Consider the following 18626-nt stretch of genomic DNA (forward strand, 5'->3'; position numbering starts at 1 on the left):
AATTATTAGTGGAAAATAAGATTTGACAAATCTCTGTTTGGTGATAATCTAATCTTAAACCACAAAGGTCAATCCCTCTCTCTCTATATATATATGTATATATCAGATGCTGATGAATTTAACTACCTCAACTCCCTATGGCCCACAACCCAGATTCCAAACTCAGTTCCGTCTTTTTCAATATTTATGGTGATTTATGGACTATATATATCATCATCACCTTAGAAGGGCTTCTCCATACTCCTCACCTACCTCTTGCTTTTTCAGATGGAAAACTCTATGACTTCTATGAACAAAGCACTTGTTTCAGAAGCAGCTGTAGACTCCCATGAGGAGGAGGAGAGTAGTTGGACTTATTACTTCCAAGATTTCTTGGGCAACAACCACAATATTAATGAAGACAACAATACTGCTTCCTTTTCTTCTCGATCTGCCGATCAAAACCCTTCTCTTGTTTCTGATGCTGCTTCTAATTTACTACTATCAAAGAAGTACTTCCCCAACAACGATCAGGTTGTGGGCTTTTCTAAAAGTAAAAAATTGAGCTTCAACAAGAGGAAAGCTAAAGGAGCTTTGTTTGATGCTGCTTTGGAGGATACTGCTAGTTCTCCTCTAAATAGTCCTAAGGTAAGATCTCTCTCTCTTTCTCTCTCTCTCTCTATATATATATATATATATATATTTGTTTAACATACAAATAATGATATGGTAACAAAATTTATATTTTTCTAAATAGTGCTTTGGAGGATATTTTTTATTTTTATTTTTTCAATAAGTTTTTTAGTTTCATTTTATCAATCTATTTTTTTTTTTTTTTTTTTCCTAACTGGGACTCACACACACTGCCTCCACTAAGATTCGAACCCTGGTTTTTTGATTTTTATCAATCTATATATTTACTTGTATACTCTTAATTAGTGGGGTTTTAATTTTTTTTCTTTTTTATGTAAGCATTAAAAAAAAGCCTAATTATAATACTTTGATGTAGATGTTTTTATCTTATTTTTTTTTTTTATCAATCTATATGACAGGTTTGTGGTTTGAATCAACTTGAAGTGAACCGGAAAGAGAGAGGTGATACAAACATTTCCAGGGTAAAAATAAAATTAAAGAAAGGAAACAATTATCGATATGTGGTTATTTGATATATATTGCCCAAGTAAATTAATTTAATTTGATGCATGTTGTATGGTTTTATATATTATAGATATGGATAGATGAATAGATTTTGCCTAACAAAGTTGACTTTGAATACTGGATTTAATTTATAGGAAAAATGCAGCAATTCTGGGAAGACAGATGAGGAGAGAAGTGAAATGGGTTTTGGTGCAGGAAGAGATAGTGACTATACAAATTTGAAGAAGAAGGGTCTTCGCTTAGTACCCGTGTCTATGTTTGACAACTATCTCGTTTAATATTCATTCATCATCCATTAACAACTCTCTCTTTCTCTCTCTCAACCTGTAAAATTGCACTAATAAAGTCATACTAAATTGACAAAAGATCTTGTGATATTAAGAGTACACTTTATTAATTTTCTTCACGTGCAAATCTGCAATAAATGAATCACATATGATATATGTGCAATATATATATATATATATATCTATTGTTAACATTTAAAAGAGGCCTTCCAATTTCCTGCCAAATCCTTTAGTTACCAATGTGAAAGCAAAAGCTGAATTGTAGTATAACGAAGGAAAAGAGAAATCTTAAATACAAGAAGGAAAAAAAAAAAAAAAATGAAGAGAAAAAGAAAAAAAGAGAAGTACTAGCTAGTGATTTACATTTCATGGTAACATAAGAAACATATATTGACGTACCGATTAAAAGTCTGTACTATACAAAAAGATGAAAGGTGTAAGCAGGGGTAGAGTCAGTGTGTGTCCAGAGGGGGCACATGCCCCTCTTGGCCACCTGCCTATTATAAAATATAGTAATTTTTATTTTAATTTGTATATTTATAAGGAAATTTCTATATAATACCCTCCCTAAAATTTTAAATTTCTAAAATTGTCTTTTAAAATTTTCTTTCCTTTTTCTTTTGCACTTAATATTCCTTTGATTTCCTTTAAAAAAAAGTCAAATTTTCCTTCTTTACTCAAACTTTAAATTTCTTTTTTTTCCTTTCAAATTTCTCATTTTTCTTCCCTTTTTTTTTTATTCTTCTTCTTATTATTTTTTTTTTGACCCCCTACTTCTTAATATTCTTCTTTTTGCACTTAAAAATGATGTATATAATATGTACTTTTTTTTGTTCTTCTTATTTAAATTATAATTTTTTTTGTTTTTTTTTTACACTATGCCCCCTCTGAATTAAAATCCTGGCTCCGCCCCTGGGTGTAGGTGAAGATGAAGACATGATTACATGAGACACGGTATATTTTTTCAAATCAAGAGCAACTATATTTCTGTCTAAGTATTAATATTTTCTGGAGAAAAAAAAAAAGAAAAAAAAAAAAGAAAGAGAAGGTAGCTAGAGTTCTGTTCATTGCATCAAATATGGAATATGAAATGATATGCTAAACAAAACTCATCCTCCTCACAGAAATAGTACTCGAGGACCATTATAGCAGAATAAAACTAAGTGGGATGGATAGAGCTTAAGGACTAAGGTTGACATTCTGCTGCAACCATACATATTGATAAAAGAAAACTATTATAAAAATAAAAAATAAAAATAAAGTTTTATACAATTCTAATTTGAATGGGTAATACCCACCTTATGAAAGAGCTTAATGAGGTATCCTAAACTTTAGTAGCCAAAAATACCCTGAATACCATATCGTTTCCTCACATGCAGGCTTTACAACCCTACACACACACACACACATATATATATTGTATTTGTGGGTGATGCCTTCGGACCTGAGCTATATATATATACATGTTACCTAGCTTCCACGCTGAATTTGCAAAAAACGTGGGTACTACTGTTGCCTCTCCTCTGTTTATCTAATGTTGCATGCAGTTCCTAAGACCGCAATTAAATTTGTTTTCTGAAACAAATCATAATTCTTTGTTGGGATTTCTTGAAGATAATAACCAGCACTATCTTAATTTCTTGGCTCATCAGTTGTTTTTTCGGGCGCAATTGTTGTCACTGTCAATTAAATGCTTATGTTTTGGTGGATGGCACTTACCACCTAAAGTTCAATGTAATGTCTCTTTCATTTTTTAAAGCCAAATACTTATCAGAGTAATATTTAATACAAACACATCACATTTAGGTTAAATTAAAAAAAGTTGAAAAGAAAATAGAAATGAAAATCAGGTGAATCTGAATTTATTTTTCTTATTTATTATTTATCTAATTTTATAATTAAATAATACGTGTGTATTTATGATTGGACACAAGTAGGTAAGTATTATCCTAATTCAAATCAACATTAATTATGTTATTTTTTTTAATTGTATTTATGAATTATAACTAATACATAGTTTTCTGTTTGTTTTAACATTGTAGATGAATTGCCATGTAAAAATAATTCTAAACAAACAATTATATATATAAACTTTAGAGTCCGCGTCATTAAAAAGAAAAAAGACGTGGAACAACGATATAATTGTTTTAACAAATAATATAAAACTCTAATTCATTTTAAACAGTAATATGTCCTATCTTGAGACAAAAAAAAAAATCGTACAAAACACAAAGAGCAATCCAACTATTCAAATATCCATCACTGCTTATTATCAAGTTAACACATCCTTTTGTGCTAAAAAAAATAATATAAATAAATAAAGCATCCTCTTCAACTTGGACCTCCAATCCAAAATATGTTGAAATTAAACATCAAAATCAATCCGGCTTATAATAATTGGGAACCCAAACCCGTACCCAAATCTAATCCAGATTGAAATACCAACCATCAAATGCGAAATCTAAATATTGACTCCCATATAGTTTTGGGTCAACAACTCGACACAGTCGAGGACACGATTTAACTTGACAGGTCAACATAAGATTTGCATGCACACCAATTCTTCGTGAGACTTTAAATGAATTTGGATGCATTCGACTTCTTCATCGAATCACTCATTTTTTAATTAATTTGATTCAACATGAATCCACCCGAAACAATGAATCAACAAATAAATAAAAGCCAAGGCATCAACCTATACAAGTGACCCATAACTTTGCACAAAATTTGAAATGTATACATGAGACCATCAACTAATATAAGCGGCCATAATTTTGCAAAATCATTGAGAAACGAATAAAATGGAACTAACTCATTCTTATTTCAATCAGTTATGATGACGACAACATCACAGGAGTTTCACAAAATTTATGCCTTGGCACATTGGGTTAACTTTCGAAATACCCTATCATCACCATAGTCACAATTATCATCATCATTAATTTATTATTCAGCTTGAACCTTTCAGTTATCAAGAAATTCAGCTTTCTTTTGGTATTTAGCTCTGTTGTTATGAACGACTCTATTTTTGATCGGGAAGCTTGTCTAATAACTCTGGTATCACCTCAAATAGATCGCCTACAAGTCCATAATCGGCAACCTGCAATTCAAGAGTCCATTAAAATGGGTCATCAAAATCAATGCAACCGAATTCATTCGGACACATAAAACCAACATCAGCTTCTCTTTAAGAAAGTTCAAAGCAAAGCAAGTACATAGCAAGCATTTGGCAGGTTGATATAAATGATTTCCTTGGCTGAGTGTTGGAGGATGCATTGATTTATCAAGTGGGGCTCATCGAGTACAGTTCATATTTCATATGTTTGTGGGAGCAACTGATCATAAGACCATAGCATAATTTTTAAATTCACTTGTGCTCATAATGTGCATACAATGGTGTGCAAACAACGAAGGAAAGCATAAAGTCACTTACAATGCGACACGTTAAGCCTATGTTTAGTAGAAGGGAATAAATAGGGGATAAAGGGAGAGGAGGTATGGAACAAGTGTACACCATTCTGTAGAGACACGAGGAAGATGGGGAGGTTGGGAGGATACCCTCCCCTTTCCTAGGAAGCCTCTTCCATCACCCCTCTCATTTCAATCCATTTTCCCATCCCTCCTACCAAACGGAGCATAAAATCAGTACACTCAATTGGGTAACTTGGTTAAATAGCTCTATCATCCAGGTGCACGGGGATCACGATCAGAACTAAGAAGTGAGGATGTACAAATCGCATCAATACACTATTTTCATGCGTTTCCATCTCACAATCAGCTCTTCATCTACCAAGGCCAATTCATTTCTTTACCGCCAAAAATTTTGGATGGCTAAATTTAGCATTTGAAACAGCAATGCATAGGACTGCCAGGTACTGTTCGAATATAGGGGACTGGAGTTTTAGGTAATCATGGTTAACTCTAGTGTGTGCATGCGTTTGAGAGAGAGAGACAGAGAGAGAGAGAGACAGAGAGAGAGCATATGGTTCAAAAATAACCTGGAATATGGGTGCATCTCCATCTTTGTTTATAGCAACAATGACTTTAGAATCTCTCATGCCTGCTAAGTGTTGAATGGCTCCAGAAACACCAAAAGCCATGTACAATTCTGGGGCAACAATTTTTCCTGTTTGGCCAACCTGACAAGAAAATGAACCTTAATTACAACAAGGATAATAAAGGATTCATGAGACCTGCAGCAGCTCAGTGGACGAATTTAAACAAACAATATAATGCAAGTGATGCTTCACAATTATTTGAATCCCTTTCAGAGTTTTTACCTGCACTTGAATATATTCGTCATTGACTTGCATTACTAGCATGACAAACTCACTTGAACTTAAAATTAGAAAACAGTTCAATTTTTAAGAACACATTTTTAACCAGCTTTTCTACACGTGTAAACCAAAAAACTTACTGCCAAAAAATATCAATGGCTGTACAAAGGCATTAAGCTTTGAATATTTTTTATATATGATACTATTGAGTTCAAACTTGCCACAACTTTCTGAATGGATGAAAAGTCGTGGCACTTTTGTTTTCTGGCTTGCAGATGTGACAATTAAGTAGGAAAAGGCATTTGCCTTGAAAAGAGGCAACAACGTGAGATTAGTAGAGAACAAATGGTATGAAAGCGTTTTTTCGATGATAGCCTTTAAAGTTCGAAAATACTACTGTAGGTTTTACCTGGAGATCATTTGGAACAAATCCCGCATCAACGGCAGCACGAGTGGCACCAACTACACAAAAGAGAAGAATAAATTAAAAATTGACACAACACCAAAAGTCGAATACTATAAAATACAGACTTTACCGTCAAAAGAAATCTAATAACGTAATACACATTTGAAAAGAAAACGGTCTATTGACAATAATGGCATATGCCTGTTGTTTCAGGATAGAAGGCCAACAAATTAGAAATCCTTCAATCTTTTTGTATGAAGAAAATTGGAGAACAAGTGGATTTTTAAAGAAAAAAAAATGCTAAATCAACGAGCAGGTCAGCAAAGTTTCTTTTTAGAGAGAGAGAGAGAGAACGCTAAAGAATCTATCACGTGTATTTTAGAGAAGAACCTGCTGCCCCAAGTTTCTCAGCAAGCTTCTCTATCATTTTGAAGTTCTCAGCATTTTTCAGTCCACGCCCTCCAGTAATTACAATACGTGCATTTCCAAGATCTGGACGCTCTGCGTCTTGAGAGGTCTGTTTTATATATCTAGATTTACCAATTGCATCTGCTAAGAAAAGACAAGAAGGTTCTCGTTATTGCACGGGTAGGTTTTTAGTAGCCAATAACCCATCAAATAAATCTGAGATGCAAGAAACATAAACCACCCAAAATATCCAGTAAGAAGCAAGAACCATTACTTAGATAGTTGCAAATAATATTCACTCATCAATTCTTCTAATTAACTCACATACAGGGTAAAGTCTAGATCACAATAGTGTCACTGCATTAAAAAATAATAAACAGACCTTCATTAAAGGTTGAGAGATCCACCTGGGAAATTGGTGCCACATTAGATTTTGAATCAGCCAACACCAAATCCACTGGAAAAGACGTTGATCTAATGGTCAACATACAAGGCTCAGAAGCAGTGTATTGAACTGTACAAAGAGCATTTCCAGCATAGATTGGCCTGCCATATACAAAAATCTCCACTTAGCTTAGACACAAAACCAATATTTACTGTGATTAAGGAATAACGATACTGGGCTGGTGGCTGGCACAAATGGCCACAGAGGCTTGATGTTTCAAACTTTCAATGCATCCATGGTGGGTTCGATAATGGGTGGAGGCTGGGTGTGTTGCAGAGGTGGTGGTGGGTGGTGGCAATTCTGGAGGCATGAAAATTTTATTCACCCATGACGAAGGTTGGAAGTTCCCAATTATGAAAAAAAAAAAGAAAGAAAGTTGGAAGTGGATTGTAAAGTTGTAAATTCCACGGGGTAGAGAGACAAGTAGATTGATAGAAAGATTGAGATCATACAAAAGATAGGAGCTAAGAATTGTTTGATTCTTTATTTGCAAAGTTCAACCTCAATCTCAATATTATTTTTTAGGGTTTTTTTTTTCATATTATCTTTTACTGTCAATTAAAATAAAATATAAATTTCCAGCCAGATTTTTAGGTTCCATCAATTACTTGAATGGGTGTTTCCCAAAAGTTGTGTTTTTCATTCTCTGAGCAGAGAGAGTATGGGTGTAATGTACAGTGACCAGCCAGAAATGATACACAGATGGAACTACACGAGGCAGAAGAGGACCACCAGGAGGTTACGATGAACAAAGATTATCAACCAAAGGTGCTGCGACACTCGCTATGATGCACCATCCAGAGGCATTACTGAATCTCAAGAAGGGCCCTGAGTATAATGTATGGAATATGATCTATTTATGATACACAGGGAGTATCTACCAATAATGTACAGATGACCCAGTTACACACACAGAAGCTAATGGTACTAAATCAAACTTGATTGAGAGAATTTAGCTTGTTTTGATGGTCAAATAATAGTTATTTTTAAATAATGAGAGAAATAATAGCAAGACAAGAAAAAGGAGTTATGGGTTTTGTGGTGAAATTTCCATAAACCATATATATTATATACAAGATATGACTATTTTTAGTATAGACTGAATTTTGCAAATGAAGAGAGTGTCCCATTAATTTTACAGGCTTTCTTTCGTGTTTTTGTCCACGAAGGGACAAATCTGCGGAATTCACAACAAAGAACGTATATATAAGGACATAATGAAAGAAGTCATGAAGTGACAGAGAAGTGAAGAAGAAACCAGAAATGGTTACCTAACCACTGATGAACTGTTCTTGTAATGTCAATTGTCTATGATCGTTATCTGGATTGTTGTCATGGTATTTGGAGACTACAAGAATCTATAGCTGCATCAGAAGGACCCAGAGATCGATATCTTACAATGGGTTATAGTTAGTTCAAAGACAAATTTTAAGGATTAAAGCTTAATCTGAGTTCTTTATTCTCTTTTGTTTACCTGCTAGCAGTGAGAGGTTCCACATGTTATAAGTATGATACAAAATAATGCATTTTGAATGGTGTACCATGATTTTATACATATATACTTATGTGTACCATGATTTTATACATATATATTTATTCATTTTAAGAATGATAGTTTATAGGTTATTGTTAATGCTCAATAATTACTAACTAAACTGTTTTCATATTTCTGCAAACTAAACTGTTTTCATATTTCTGCAAACTAAACTGTTTTCATATTTCAAGTTTTTTATGCTTCTCAAACGGTAATCATAAATTCAGCATCTCAATTATGACAGTGAAAAACAAATTTTCAAATTTACGAATTCAATATTTAAACACAATCACTTAGAAAATAGCTCTTAAAATTTTCAAAACTCAATGTTTAGTTTTATCAGACAGCACTTCAGACATGGGATGTTGGTCCTTGTGTTGTGGTATATTTCAGGTGAGAGAGCACGTATTCTTTTGAGGGTAAGGAGCTCCACATTAATAAGTTCAAGGGAGATTGAGTACTATGCTTTCATGGCTAGTGGAGCCGTTTACTTTTCTTTTTATTTATTTGCAGAGTTACAATGATGGTTGCACCTTCTTGTAGATATGAAGACGTTTATTTATTTACTCTTCAAGTATTCTTGGAATGCGCCTCATGCACCTGCTTTTCTTCATGTCCTTCAGTGGATTTTCTTAAAGGTTCTGCGATCACCTTCAGATTGCTATTAACTAAACTCCAAAAAAAATTCTAAGTGAATTTTCTAACATGCAAAAGGCTAGTGCGCTAACTTGCTTTCAGATACAAAATAAACAACTCTTCAGATAGAAAGTAAGTTCATTAATCCATGATGCAGAAGAGACTCTTTCACAAGGGGCACATTAATAAAATTACCTCACAAAGAGATTAGAACCAGAAATTTTAGTGACATCAGTAATTGGAGAAACATCCAGAAGGGCAGCCGCACGCGGTAGTATGTTTTTCCCAAATGATCCTGAAGCAGCAATTATGTGCGAGTAGCTACTTTTCTGCTGAATCAGGTGGACTAATTTAGCCCATGGTTCTGCGAGAGGATATGTAAATTTATCTGAATCAGCCACAAGCACCTAGAAAAGAAACATGCAACGAAATCAGACAAACAATTTATGTTTCGGATCCAAATAAATGTTCTTTCCATTTTTTAAATCTGAAAGTAGAGTTTTGTTAGAGCGCTCTGTCTTAGAAAATAATTGAGGACAATCATTTCTAAAGGTTGTCAATTCGTTTAATTTCAATACTCACATATCACAGTATTCAACTGTTGGAAAAAAAAAAAATGATGTTCACAGGTTTATTTAAACAAATGACGTTCTCTATACCCCATTCTCTGTTTAACTCATAAAACATATTAAAGCCATTTCATGCATTACTTTTTCTACACCAATTTCTTTATTTAATTCAAAAACATGTTGAACATATTTGATGTGTCATTTTATAACCATATAAAAAATCCATATAACTGCTTGAGTAACAGACTCAATTATGTCTAGTCATCAACAGCACAAACCATTGATAAATGGAATGGAAAGAGTGAATGGTAGCATAGAGCAACAGTTTTATAGGTAAGTATTAGAACAATGAATGAAAGCAAAGAGCAACAGTTTTATAGGTAAGTATTAGAACAATGTCAGTTGCACAACATATATGAACTACCTGAGAAATGGATGGATGGCACGAGGCGGCATGCTCAGCAACCTTTTGAAGGGAAGGACCTGACCCAGCAAGTAGCAGAGAAACAGCATTGTCCTCACTTAAAGACTTTGCAGCCTCCACTGCACTCACTGATGAAGCCTTGATAGAACCACCTTCATGTTCGGCCAAAACCAATGTGCTAAGCTATTTAGAACAAAAAATAAAATCAAAATACATATGATGGATAAATGGATCATACAATTAATAACTAAGGCACTAAATGGTCGTTTCTTTTTTAAACACATTTACCTTTTTGCTTTCAACTTTGGATGCAAAACAGGAGTAAAGGCAAGTTTTGTCTACTGCAAAGCAAGAATAATATTCTACTGAAACAAGAAAGCATGTGCAGGCTGATGTTGACATCAACCGTTACAGTAGTGTTGGTGGCAGAGGTGATGGAGATGCCAGTGATAATTATGTGGCAATGGTGCGTGAATATGGTGGCAATACCAATGTAAAGGTGCCCATGACTACATTTACAGTGCAAAGTCTGTGGGTGCAGCGTTAGCTGTGATAGTCTTAGTGGCAGTACTAATTGGATTAAGTGGACCAAGTGGTGAAATTGATGGTTTGTGGCAGGATGAGTTGGTGGCACTTTGATGAATGATGATTGTGATCAAACTGGTAATGATGGTAGTGTAGAGAAAAGGAGCAGTTTGTTTCCATTTTTTTTTCTTAGGATTCCGTGCAGAAGCCCTTTCTTCTTCTCCAGTGCATGTTTGCTTCCAAATGCAAGAACAGTATGTTGTTTGATAAAACTGAAAATTAAATACAAAAGATTGAACAGCTAAATTGTAAGTGCTGAAGTTTTTAGAGCTAAATACTTAACTACAACAACAACCGCCAAGCCTTTTCTCAATTACTTGGGGTCGGCTACATGAATCCCATGTTTCCATTCCGTTCTATGTCAGTCCTCATGCTATCATATATCTCTTTACAAACTCTACTCACGTAAACTTTAGTCTTCTTCTTCCCCTAGTTTTAGAGCTAATACTTAACTGAGGAAATTATTTGATATTTCTTTGAAATTCAAGTGTTATTGATAAGTGTCCTTCACTTAAAACTTTAACTCACTTTGAGTGTTTTTAGTGGTTCAGAAATTGTGTTATCAAGTGCATGCACTTAATTGAATATCAGTAAAATTGTTCACTGAATTGAGTTATCAAACAGAACTAAGTACTTAATTAGATAATCATTTGATTTATTCAAAATATCAAAGCACTCTAAAATAATCACGAGTCAATCAAATATGCTTCTTACGACTGTGTATCGAACATATTAAGGTTCAATAAGCAGCAAAACAAGAATGAGTTATCGTTTATCTTAAAGCAGTAATTACAAAGATGATCGTGTGCTTTGATTCACCACATCAATTTCTCATGCTGAATTCATTTTATAGTTTCATAACCCACAAGTATTCTCCAAAAAAGAAATAAAAAAAAAAAAAAAAAAACTAAATCAAGCTACAACGGATCAGTAAAGCAATTAATCAAAATAATTGAAACCCATTAAAAATAAAGGAAATTTTTCACTACGTAATAGATTGTGTGTATAAATGTAATATTGATTTGGAGTACCATATATATATCAAAAATCTTGATTTGGAGTCCCATAAGAGATAGAGAGGAAATAGGAACTCAGGAAAAAGAACTTACAGATCTATAAACGAAGGCTGTGTGGGAAGTGATTCGACGCTTTCCGAAGCCTCTGAAAATCGCACGACTAGCCATTTCCCTTTAGCTCTTCTGAGCTTGGAGATGATGCCAACCTTTCTTTAAATGCAGTGGAGGAGTGCCACGACGTCGTATTGGAGGAGAACGAAAGCATTGAATGCCATGGGCCAGCCAATTGAAGGGTTGGATAAGTATGGGCAATTTTGTCAGGATAAAAAATATAATAATAATAATAATAATAATACTTCCTTTTTAATTGTCCATTGTCCATCTCGTAATTGTGAATTATACTAAAAAGAGATAGCGGGAATAATAATAATAATAATACTATAATCATAATACTATAATAGTCAGTGAAGTATGTAATTTTTATTTATTTATTTTTTAAAAAAATGATTAGGGATGACAAATTTTCCAACCCCGTCGAGCCCCGCCCCACCTATTTATAAGGGGAATGAGGATCCTCTTAGCTAAACGGGGATAGGAATGGGGACAAATTATGAATCTCCGCCCGGATTGGAGGCGGGGATGGGATAAACCAGGCCCGCCCTGTCCCCATTAAGTATAAAATTACTAATATACATTTATATATAATAATTTTATTACTAAATTATATTTATTATATATATGAAAATAAGGAAAAATGTGTTTTTTTTAATAAAAAAAATTATGAGGCCGGGCCCGGGCCAGGGAAGCGGATAAGGTGTTGAGGGCGAGAACGGGTATGGTGATTCTGAAAAAAAATTTAAGTTGGGATAGGGGCGGGAATAGGGAATGAAAAATGCACCGGAGATGGGGAATGAAATCCCCGCCTGTTGCCATCCCTAAAAATGATTACTCTAATCTATGCATTAAACTCAAAAAATAAAGGCTTTGATCTTTGATGAAATGAGATGAGTATCTTTGGATCTCACTTCCGGCCAGCCTTGATGGCTTCGACTTTCTGAATACACATAGTTTTAATAATATTATGAGCAACACACCTTTTAAGGGAGAAATTTCAAGTAATATTCTGCTTATATATCTTGGTACGACACAGATACTCTATGTGTACATAAGGGTTGCATGATTTCAACTTCTTCTTGTCTTTATAGAATTTAGTTATTATCCTAATTGAATTGATTAGAGTTCGGAAAAATCAGTGTAGTAAAAATTTCAATTTGTTCTTTTCTATATTTCATATTTTTTATAAACTTTATTTTATTTAGTATTATATTTCTTAATTTATGCATATAATAGTTGACATTTACTTCAACTTTTTTTTCTTTCAATTTTTTTTATTTTATAAAAAACATCATTTTTTAAAATTTGTTTTAAGACTCGGAGTTATTTCATAAAAAGTGCATGGTTATTAGGCAACCGATTAACAAAGTGTATGTAAATTGCCAGCCACGCACGGCAAGCTACGGTGTTTTGTTAGCGTCCATTCCATGATACGAGCTGACCACTATTTATTATTTTATTAATTTTTTTTTTATATATTTAACATTTTGAGTAAAAAAAATTAAAAATATTTTTATTTTTATTTTGCTTGTTTGTGTTTTCTTCAACAACTATTTTTTCAACCACTTGAAATCGAAATTTTTTTTTATATTTGATTGGAACAATTTTTTTAACAAATTTAAATTAACATTAATTTGTTCAAAAAAATTTCAAAATTTTTAGAAAAAAAATAAAATAAAAGAATCAAATTCATACATAAATTTTTTACAAGAAAAAAAATTAAATATAAAAGGAAAGAAACCAAAAGAAAAAAAATAAAATAAAAAAAACATTGCATTTCATAGCAATGTTTCTTTAGACGATTGACTGATTAAGGCACAGAAAATCCTATTTGTAAGTATTTTAATTTTTAAGAAGTAACTTTAGAGCTTTGCCCTATATTAACTACTTTTTCTTGTCAAAGTTCTTGTTTTTTTTTTTTTTTTTAAGTTCTGAAAAGATTTTCATCTTCAGAAAGCTTGGTATGCTGAAAAAAATTGTTTCAGATTCAATCTCTGCAGATTTCTAATCCAATTCAGATTTTTTTTTTCTTTTTTCTTTTTTCATGCCCAGATTCAAATTTTCTTGTAGACATAATTCAAATTGACAACCAAAAAAAATTGTTTTGCTGAAATTAAATGTAGATTACGGTGATTACCTCAAAATGCAATGCAAAATTTGTTACTTTATATTGAAAAAAAAAATTATATAAAGAAGATCATAAAAAATTTCACCAAATAGGATTTAGTTTGCAAAACAAGAATTACAGACCCTGATCAATGATTTAGAAAAAAAATTTAAAACAAAACCCATACATACAAGTTAGCAGTTGCAGAGAGAGGGGGGCAAGCTTGAGAGTTGAGAGACAGCGGCTGAAGCTTGCGAACGGCGAACCCGAACTGGAACAGCGGCCGATGGAAACTGAAAGATATGGGTTTTGATTTTTGGAACAATCTGAAATGTGCCGATATGGGTTTTGATATAGGTAATAGGTTTTGAACCTTTGATTCTTGCAGACAGATAGATAAACTAAAATATATGGGTTTTGAACTTCTGATTCATGTAGATTTTGTAGTTTGCAGTTGCAGAGAGAGAGAGAGAGAGAGGGCAAGTTCAGAGTTGAGAACGATAACAGAGATGGAGGCGATTGGGGAGGCTGAAATGATTTGCCCTAAAAATTTTTTTTTTGTCTGGTGGCCCATCATCCATGGGCTTATAAATTTAGAGGGCCCTATAAATTTTGAGGGCCTAGGCTTCCGCTTTTGTCGCCTTGGGTCAGGGCTTATTTGGCTTGGACCTTTATTTTAATATGGTGGCTGAGTTGACTTGGGCTTGATTGAATGGGCTAATTTTGAGGAACAATTTTTTTATTTTTAAGTCTGGGCTAAAATTAGCATAGTAAAAAATATATACACTATATTTTTTGGGTAGCTTAATGCCCTTTTATACCGGATGGCTTTAAGTTCATAACTGGAATCGGGATAGGTTTAAAAAGAGTGTCTTATAAATTATAATTTAATCCAATCCTTTTCTTTTTGCAGTATAAAAGATAGAACCATTTTAGAGCTTTGAAGGTTGAATATTAATTTTAGGTAACTTTACTTGAGTCGCTGTTGCTTTAATTTTGAAAACAATTTTATCAACCCATTAAATATGTACTTATGCTGATATGATTATGTTTGGGAAGATTCAGAATTTTAGATGGTGCATTAGATTAGTCCCTTCAAATAGTAAGGTGATCCCCTTCCGTTTATACCATAAATATAAAAGATGGGAAAGAAGAAAAACATTTAAAAAAAAAAAAAAGGAAACATTTATCCACACATCAATAAAACCAAACCAAACCAATTTATTTCCCATTATATATATATATGTACATTCTAAACTCTAAAGTACATAGTGGATCAGTAGCGATCCACTCAAGATATATAATACATAGTTCCATTTTATTTTTCAACTGCATGAACAAACAAACGCCAAGACCATCAACGTGAAAAAACTCGTTGACAAAAAAAAATGGTAAAAAAAAAACGTAAACCCAACTCTTAATTCAAAAGAAATGATATTGTAGCCACAAAAGCTCCAATGGAGCCAATAAAACTCAGAAGCATTGAAGAAGCAGCACTAGGAGAATAAGGTGATGGAGGAGGAGTTGGGACGAACTCTGATGATCCGACCGGAGGTGGAGGAGGAGAAGCAATGGTTGTTTGGTTAGTATTGGTTGATCGATCTGCCATTACAACCACCACCATCTTTTCATTCTTATTACAATTGTCTCTGTCTCCACTTATGAAGTAGAATGGCCCGGACTCATTGAACTGGAACAAAGTGTTACCATCCGAAGCTTTTTTAAGGTAAGTTGCTGTGTTGCAGTTGGTGTAATCATCGTTGGTAACATAAAGCACCGAGTCCTTGCCAGCAGGGTAGACAAACCCTGCAATTAATACAGCAATTAATATAAAGTCAATAAAATTAGGTGGAATTAAAACCAAAGCCCATTTTCTTCTTATTGCTGGTAATTATGCCATTATTTTATTTTATTTTATTTTTTAGTTTATCTTTGTGAGTTGTAACAAATTCATTGTTCACCATCCTGTGATCCTTAAAGGGGTAGGTTGAGAATTTCAGCCCCATTAGGGACAAGTTGTGAGCGACAAGTATATATGGTTGAGAGTTCGAGCCCCATTAGGGATGTTGTGAGCAAAAAAGTGTGAGCACACTAAGTTTTAACAGATGATACGATTAAAGATGATTAACTTACGTATGGTGTCTCCAATTTGAAATCGGTTCGATTCTGCCCACTGGTTGTAGTAGAGTGCATTAGAATCAGGTGGAACTGTCCAACCAATCGAGCCCCCAACCCTGAACTCATATGCACCACCTTTGTGGATCAACAGCAAAAAACTTATAAATAGAGCCAGAGCATGAAATGCTCTGTGAAGATGATTTGGTCTTATTATAATGTTGGCCATTGAGAAAGAACAAAAGGGGAGTTAAATTGAAGCACGAGTCTTCCCGCTAAAAGATTTGAAAGCTCGAATTGATGAAGCTAATGGCGTGAGAAGAATGGAGTTACCATTGAGGCTTTTTGTAGGCTAAGTTGCATGGAATTTACAAGCTGTGGTAATGAAGCATTTGCTCTATATTATTCTTCTTTCTTCCTTTGGATTTCTTAGCTTCGAGTGCAAATAAAGCATATGTTCACTTTTAATAAGAGCTAGATTATATTCCTAGGCTCTTTGAAATCCCTTTTAAATGACTTATTCTGCAGTTCAATACTTTGCTTGACCAATATCAAGAATATTCATGTCTTTTGCTTTCGGGTTAGATTATCGATGACTAATAGACATTCATTCCAAGAAAACTGTACTCATATGACTTCTACTACAAATTTGTTTGAAGAATAAAAACTCACAAAGTTAGTATATCTACTTCAATCCTTTTTTTCTGAAAACAGAGTCCAAAAGACCACAATAATGTAACTAAAAACATCTTTCTTTAATAATAAAGTTTGATGGGAGTACTCACTTGGCAATAAGAAATTGATGGCAACTTCTCTATGTTTCTACTTTATAAGATGGATAGGCGAAAGAAATAAGCTAACCATAAAGATACTTAACATTGTACATCTTTCACTGATGGAGGGTGGATTGATATATACATGTAACGTGTATTCTACTAACAAATTTGTGGATGATTAAATTCTAAATTGCAGAGCTTGCACTTTGGTTAGGCAATCAAATAGTTTCAATTTGTTTCCTAAAACTGCTATTCAATGCTCGATCGTGGACCATTCGGGCCCGAAGAATGATATTGCATGGAATTTTGATAAAGCTGTTGTTACTGAAAACTATAACGAAGTAGATGAATATTTAACATTCCCATGTCAATTACATGCTTCAATTTGGCCCCTTTGGATCAATGCTTAAAATCATAAATTTGCTTATTGCTACACTTGTATATCTTGTGATAATGTGATTTCTGTCCATGTTTTATTGAAGTATGATGACAGTACACTATTTTTGTTTATAATAAAATTACAGTATTAATATGTGATTTAAAATTCGGTCCCGTTATGAGAAAATTTTGCTTGATTGAACTTGGGGTGGTATCCCGAAATAGTTTTTTTCTTTTTTTGGAAGACTAAGCAATTTATATATGAAAGTAATAATTACAACTGAGCTTCAGCCGGAGATAGACTCATTGGGCCTCGTCTACTTACATAGGAAAGAAAAAACTTGGCCCAAGACCTAACAGACAACATAGCATATGCATACAATTGTTGGACAAGCAAAACTAGAGAGTTCAATTCAATCATGGAGTTTCCTTTAGGTAACCAACTACCCACCACACAAGGCAACCCGCACCTAGTCCTTTCCAATCAGTCTGGTGAATGAGGAGGAGGGCGGGGATCATAGATGCCATCTTCACAGTCTGCAAGCGACACTAAATCTTCCATTCTAGTACGCAAAGTCCATAGATTGGAGTGTACCTTTGATTGTTTTGTGGAGTACAGTATTCTGATGAGGGTTTATTGCTGAAGATACGTGAATTTCGTCTTACCAAATGTACTTGGTATACGCTTGGCGCAAGAGCCATCTTAGAGAGAGGGTTGGGAAATGTTTTGGGGCGCCAATGAAACGATAACCATGAGATTAGGCTTCTCCAATTCGAGAGGTTGATGTGGAATCTACATTTTCCTTGTATGTAGGACCAAATCTTGTGGATGTACGTGGGACTTCTAGATGCTTAATAGGTAGTGATTAAGGTATGAGGTAATTAATGTCTCCCGTGATGTGTTGGTTCCTGATAAGAATACTGAGTTTTTAGTGAGAGGTTGATGGTCATCCCTGAAAGGTCTTGGGATTAGATAAGAACCTGGTTAAGTACCTTCATTGAATGTAGGTTTCTATATGAGAGTAGAAGAAGATCGTCAATAAAGCTTAGATGAGTAAGATTGATCTTCTTCTTTCTCCAATGGTATTTGAAGGAGGGAGAGGATGAGACTAAGGAGCTAATGATTGAAGAGAATACTTCCATGTAAAGTACAAATAAGAAGGGAGAAATAACATTTTCATGTCCTCTAAAGAAACCTTGGAGCTCACCATTAATTGAAACAGAGAAAGAGGTGGAGATAAGCTCGGAAATACACTTATAAATCACATTACAACAGGAGATAGGCCTAAAGTCATTCACAGAGCATGGGTTGGGACACCAAGACAAATAATTCCTTAATGGCCTGTTTGAGAAGCTTACCATTGGCAAATAATTCCTTAATGGCCTCGGTAATTAATGATCCTGCCAATAAT

General features: G+C 33.8%; 3 protein-coding genes across 5 annotated transcripts; 1 reads left to right on the top strand and 2 right to left on the bottom strand.

Moving 5' to 3' along the window:
• The first annotated feature begins 248 nt into the window (after positions 1 to 248).
• Positions 249 to 1543, top strand: LOC132310470 (vascular-related unknown protein 1-like). 2 transcript variants are annotated; one of them, XM_059808642.1, is made up of 3 exons: positions 249 to 627; positions 1032 to 1094; positions 1272 to 1543. In XM_059808642.1, the coding sequence occupies exons 1-3, from the start codon at positions 268 to 270 to the stop codon at positions 1413 to 1415; spliced, it is 567 nt and encodes a 188-aa protein (XP_059664625.1). In that variant the 5' UTR covers positions 249 to 267; the 3' UTR covers positions 1416 to 1543. The 2 variants fall into 2 exon arrangements, with proteins under 2 accessions (XP_059664625.1, XP_059664624.1); XM_059808641.1 differs by lacking the exon at positions 1032 to 1094.
• Positions 1544 to 4221: 2678 nt separating this feature from the next.
• LOC132308447 (electron transfer flavoprotein subunit alpha, mitochondrial) lies at positions 4222 to 11946 on the bottom strand. Of its 2 annotated transcripts, none has more exons than XM_059806534.1 (8): positions 11818 to 11946; positions 10124 to 10306; positions 9326 to 9537; positions 6898 to 7061; positions 6498 to 6656; positions 6111 to 6163; positions 5423 to 5563; positions 4222 to 4524 (listed from the first exon to the last, which is right to left on the bottom strand). In XM_059806534.1, the coding sequence occupies exons 1-8, from the start codon at positions 11890 to 11892 to the stop codon at positions 4447 to 4449; spliced, it is 1065 nt and encodes a 354-aa protein (XP_059662517.1). In that variant the 5' UTR covers positions 11893 to 11946; the 3' UTR covers positions 4222 to 4446. The 2 variants fall into 2 exon arrangements, with proteins under 2 accessions (XP_059662517.1, XP_059662515.1); XM_059806532.1 differs by having other exon boundaries at positions 6498 to 6659.
• Positions 11947 to 15146: 3200 nt separating this feature from the next.
• LOC132308448 (early nodulin-like protein 9) lies at positions 15147 to 16394 on the bottom strand. The gene is made up of 2 exons (XM_059806535.1): positions 16079 to 16394; positions 15147 to 15751 (listed from the first exon to the last, which is right to left on the bottom strand). The coding sequence occupies exons 1-2, from the start codon at positions 16287 to 16289 to the stop codon at positions 15363 to 15365; spliced, it is 600 nt and encodes a 199-aa protein (XP_059662518.1). The 5' UTR covers positions 16290 to 16394; the 3' UTR covers positions 15147 to 15362.
• Positions 16395 to 18626: the final 2232 nt, after the last annotated feature.

This window comes from Cornus florida, unplaced genomic scaffold (assembly GCF_030987335.1).
Source record: "Cornus florida cultivar Cherokee Brave unplaced genomic scaffold, ASM3098733v1 CherokeeBrave_3.0.0_Hap2_Chr05, whole genome shotgun sequence".
NCBI lineage: Eukaryota > Viridiplantae > Streptophyta > Magnoliopsida > Cornales > Cornaceae > Cornus > Cornus florida.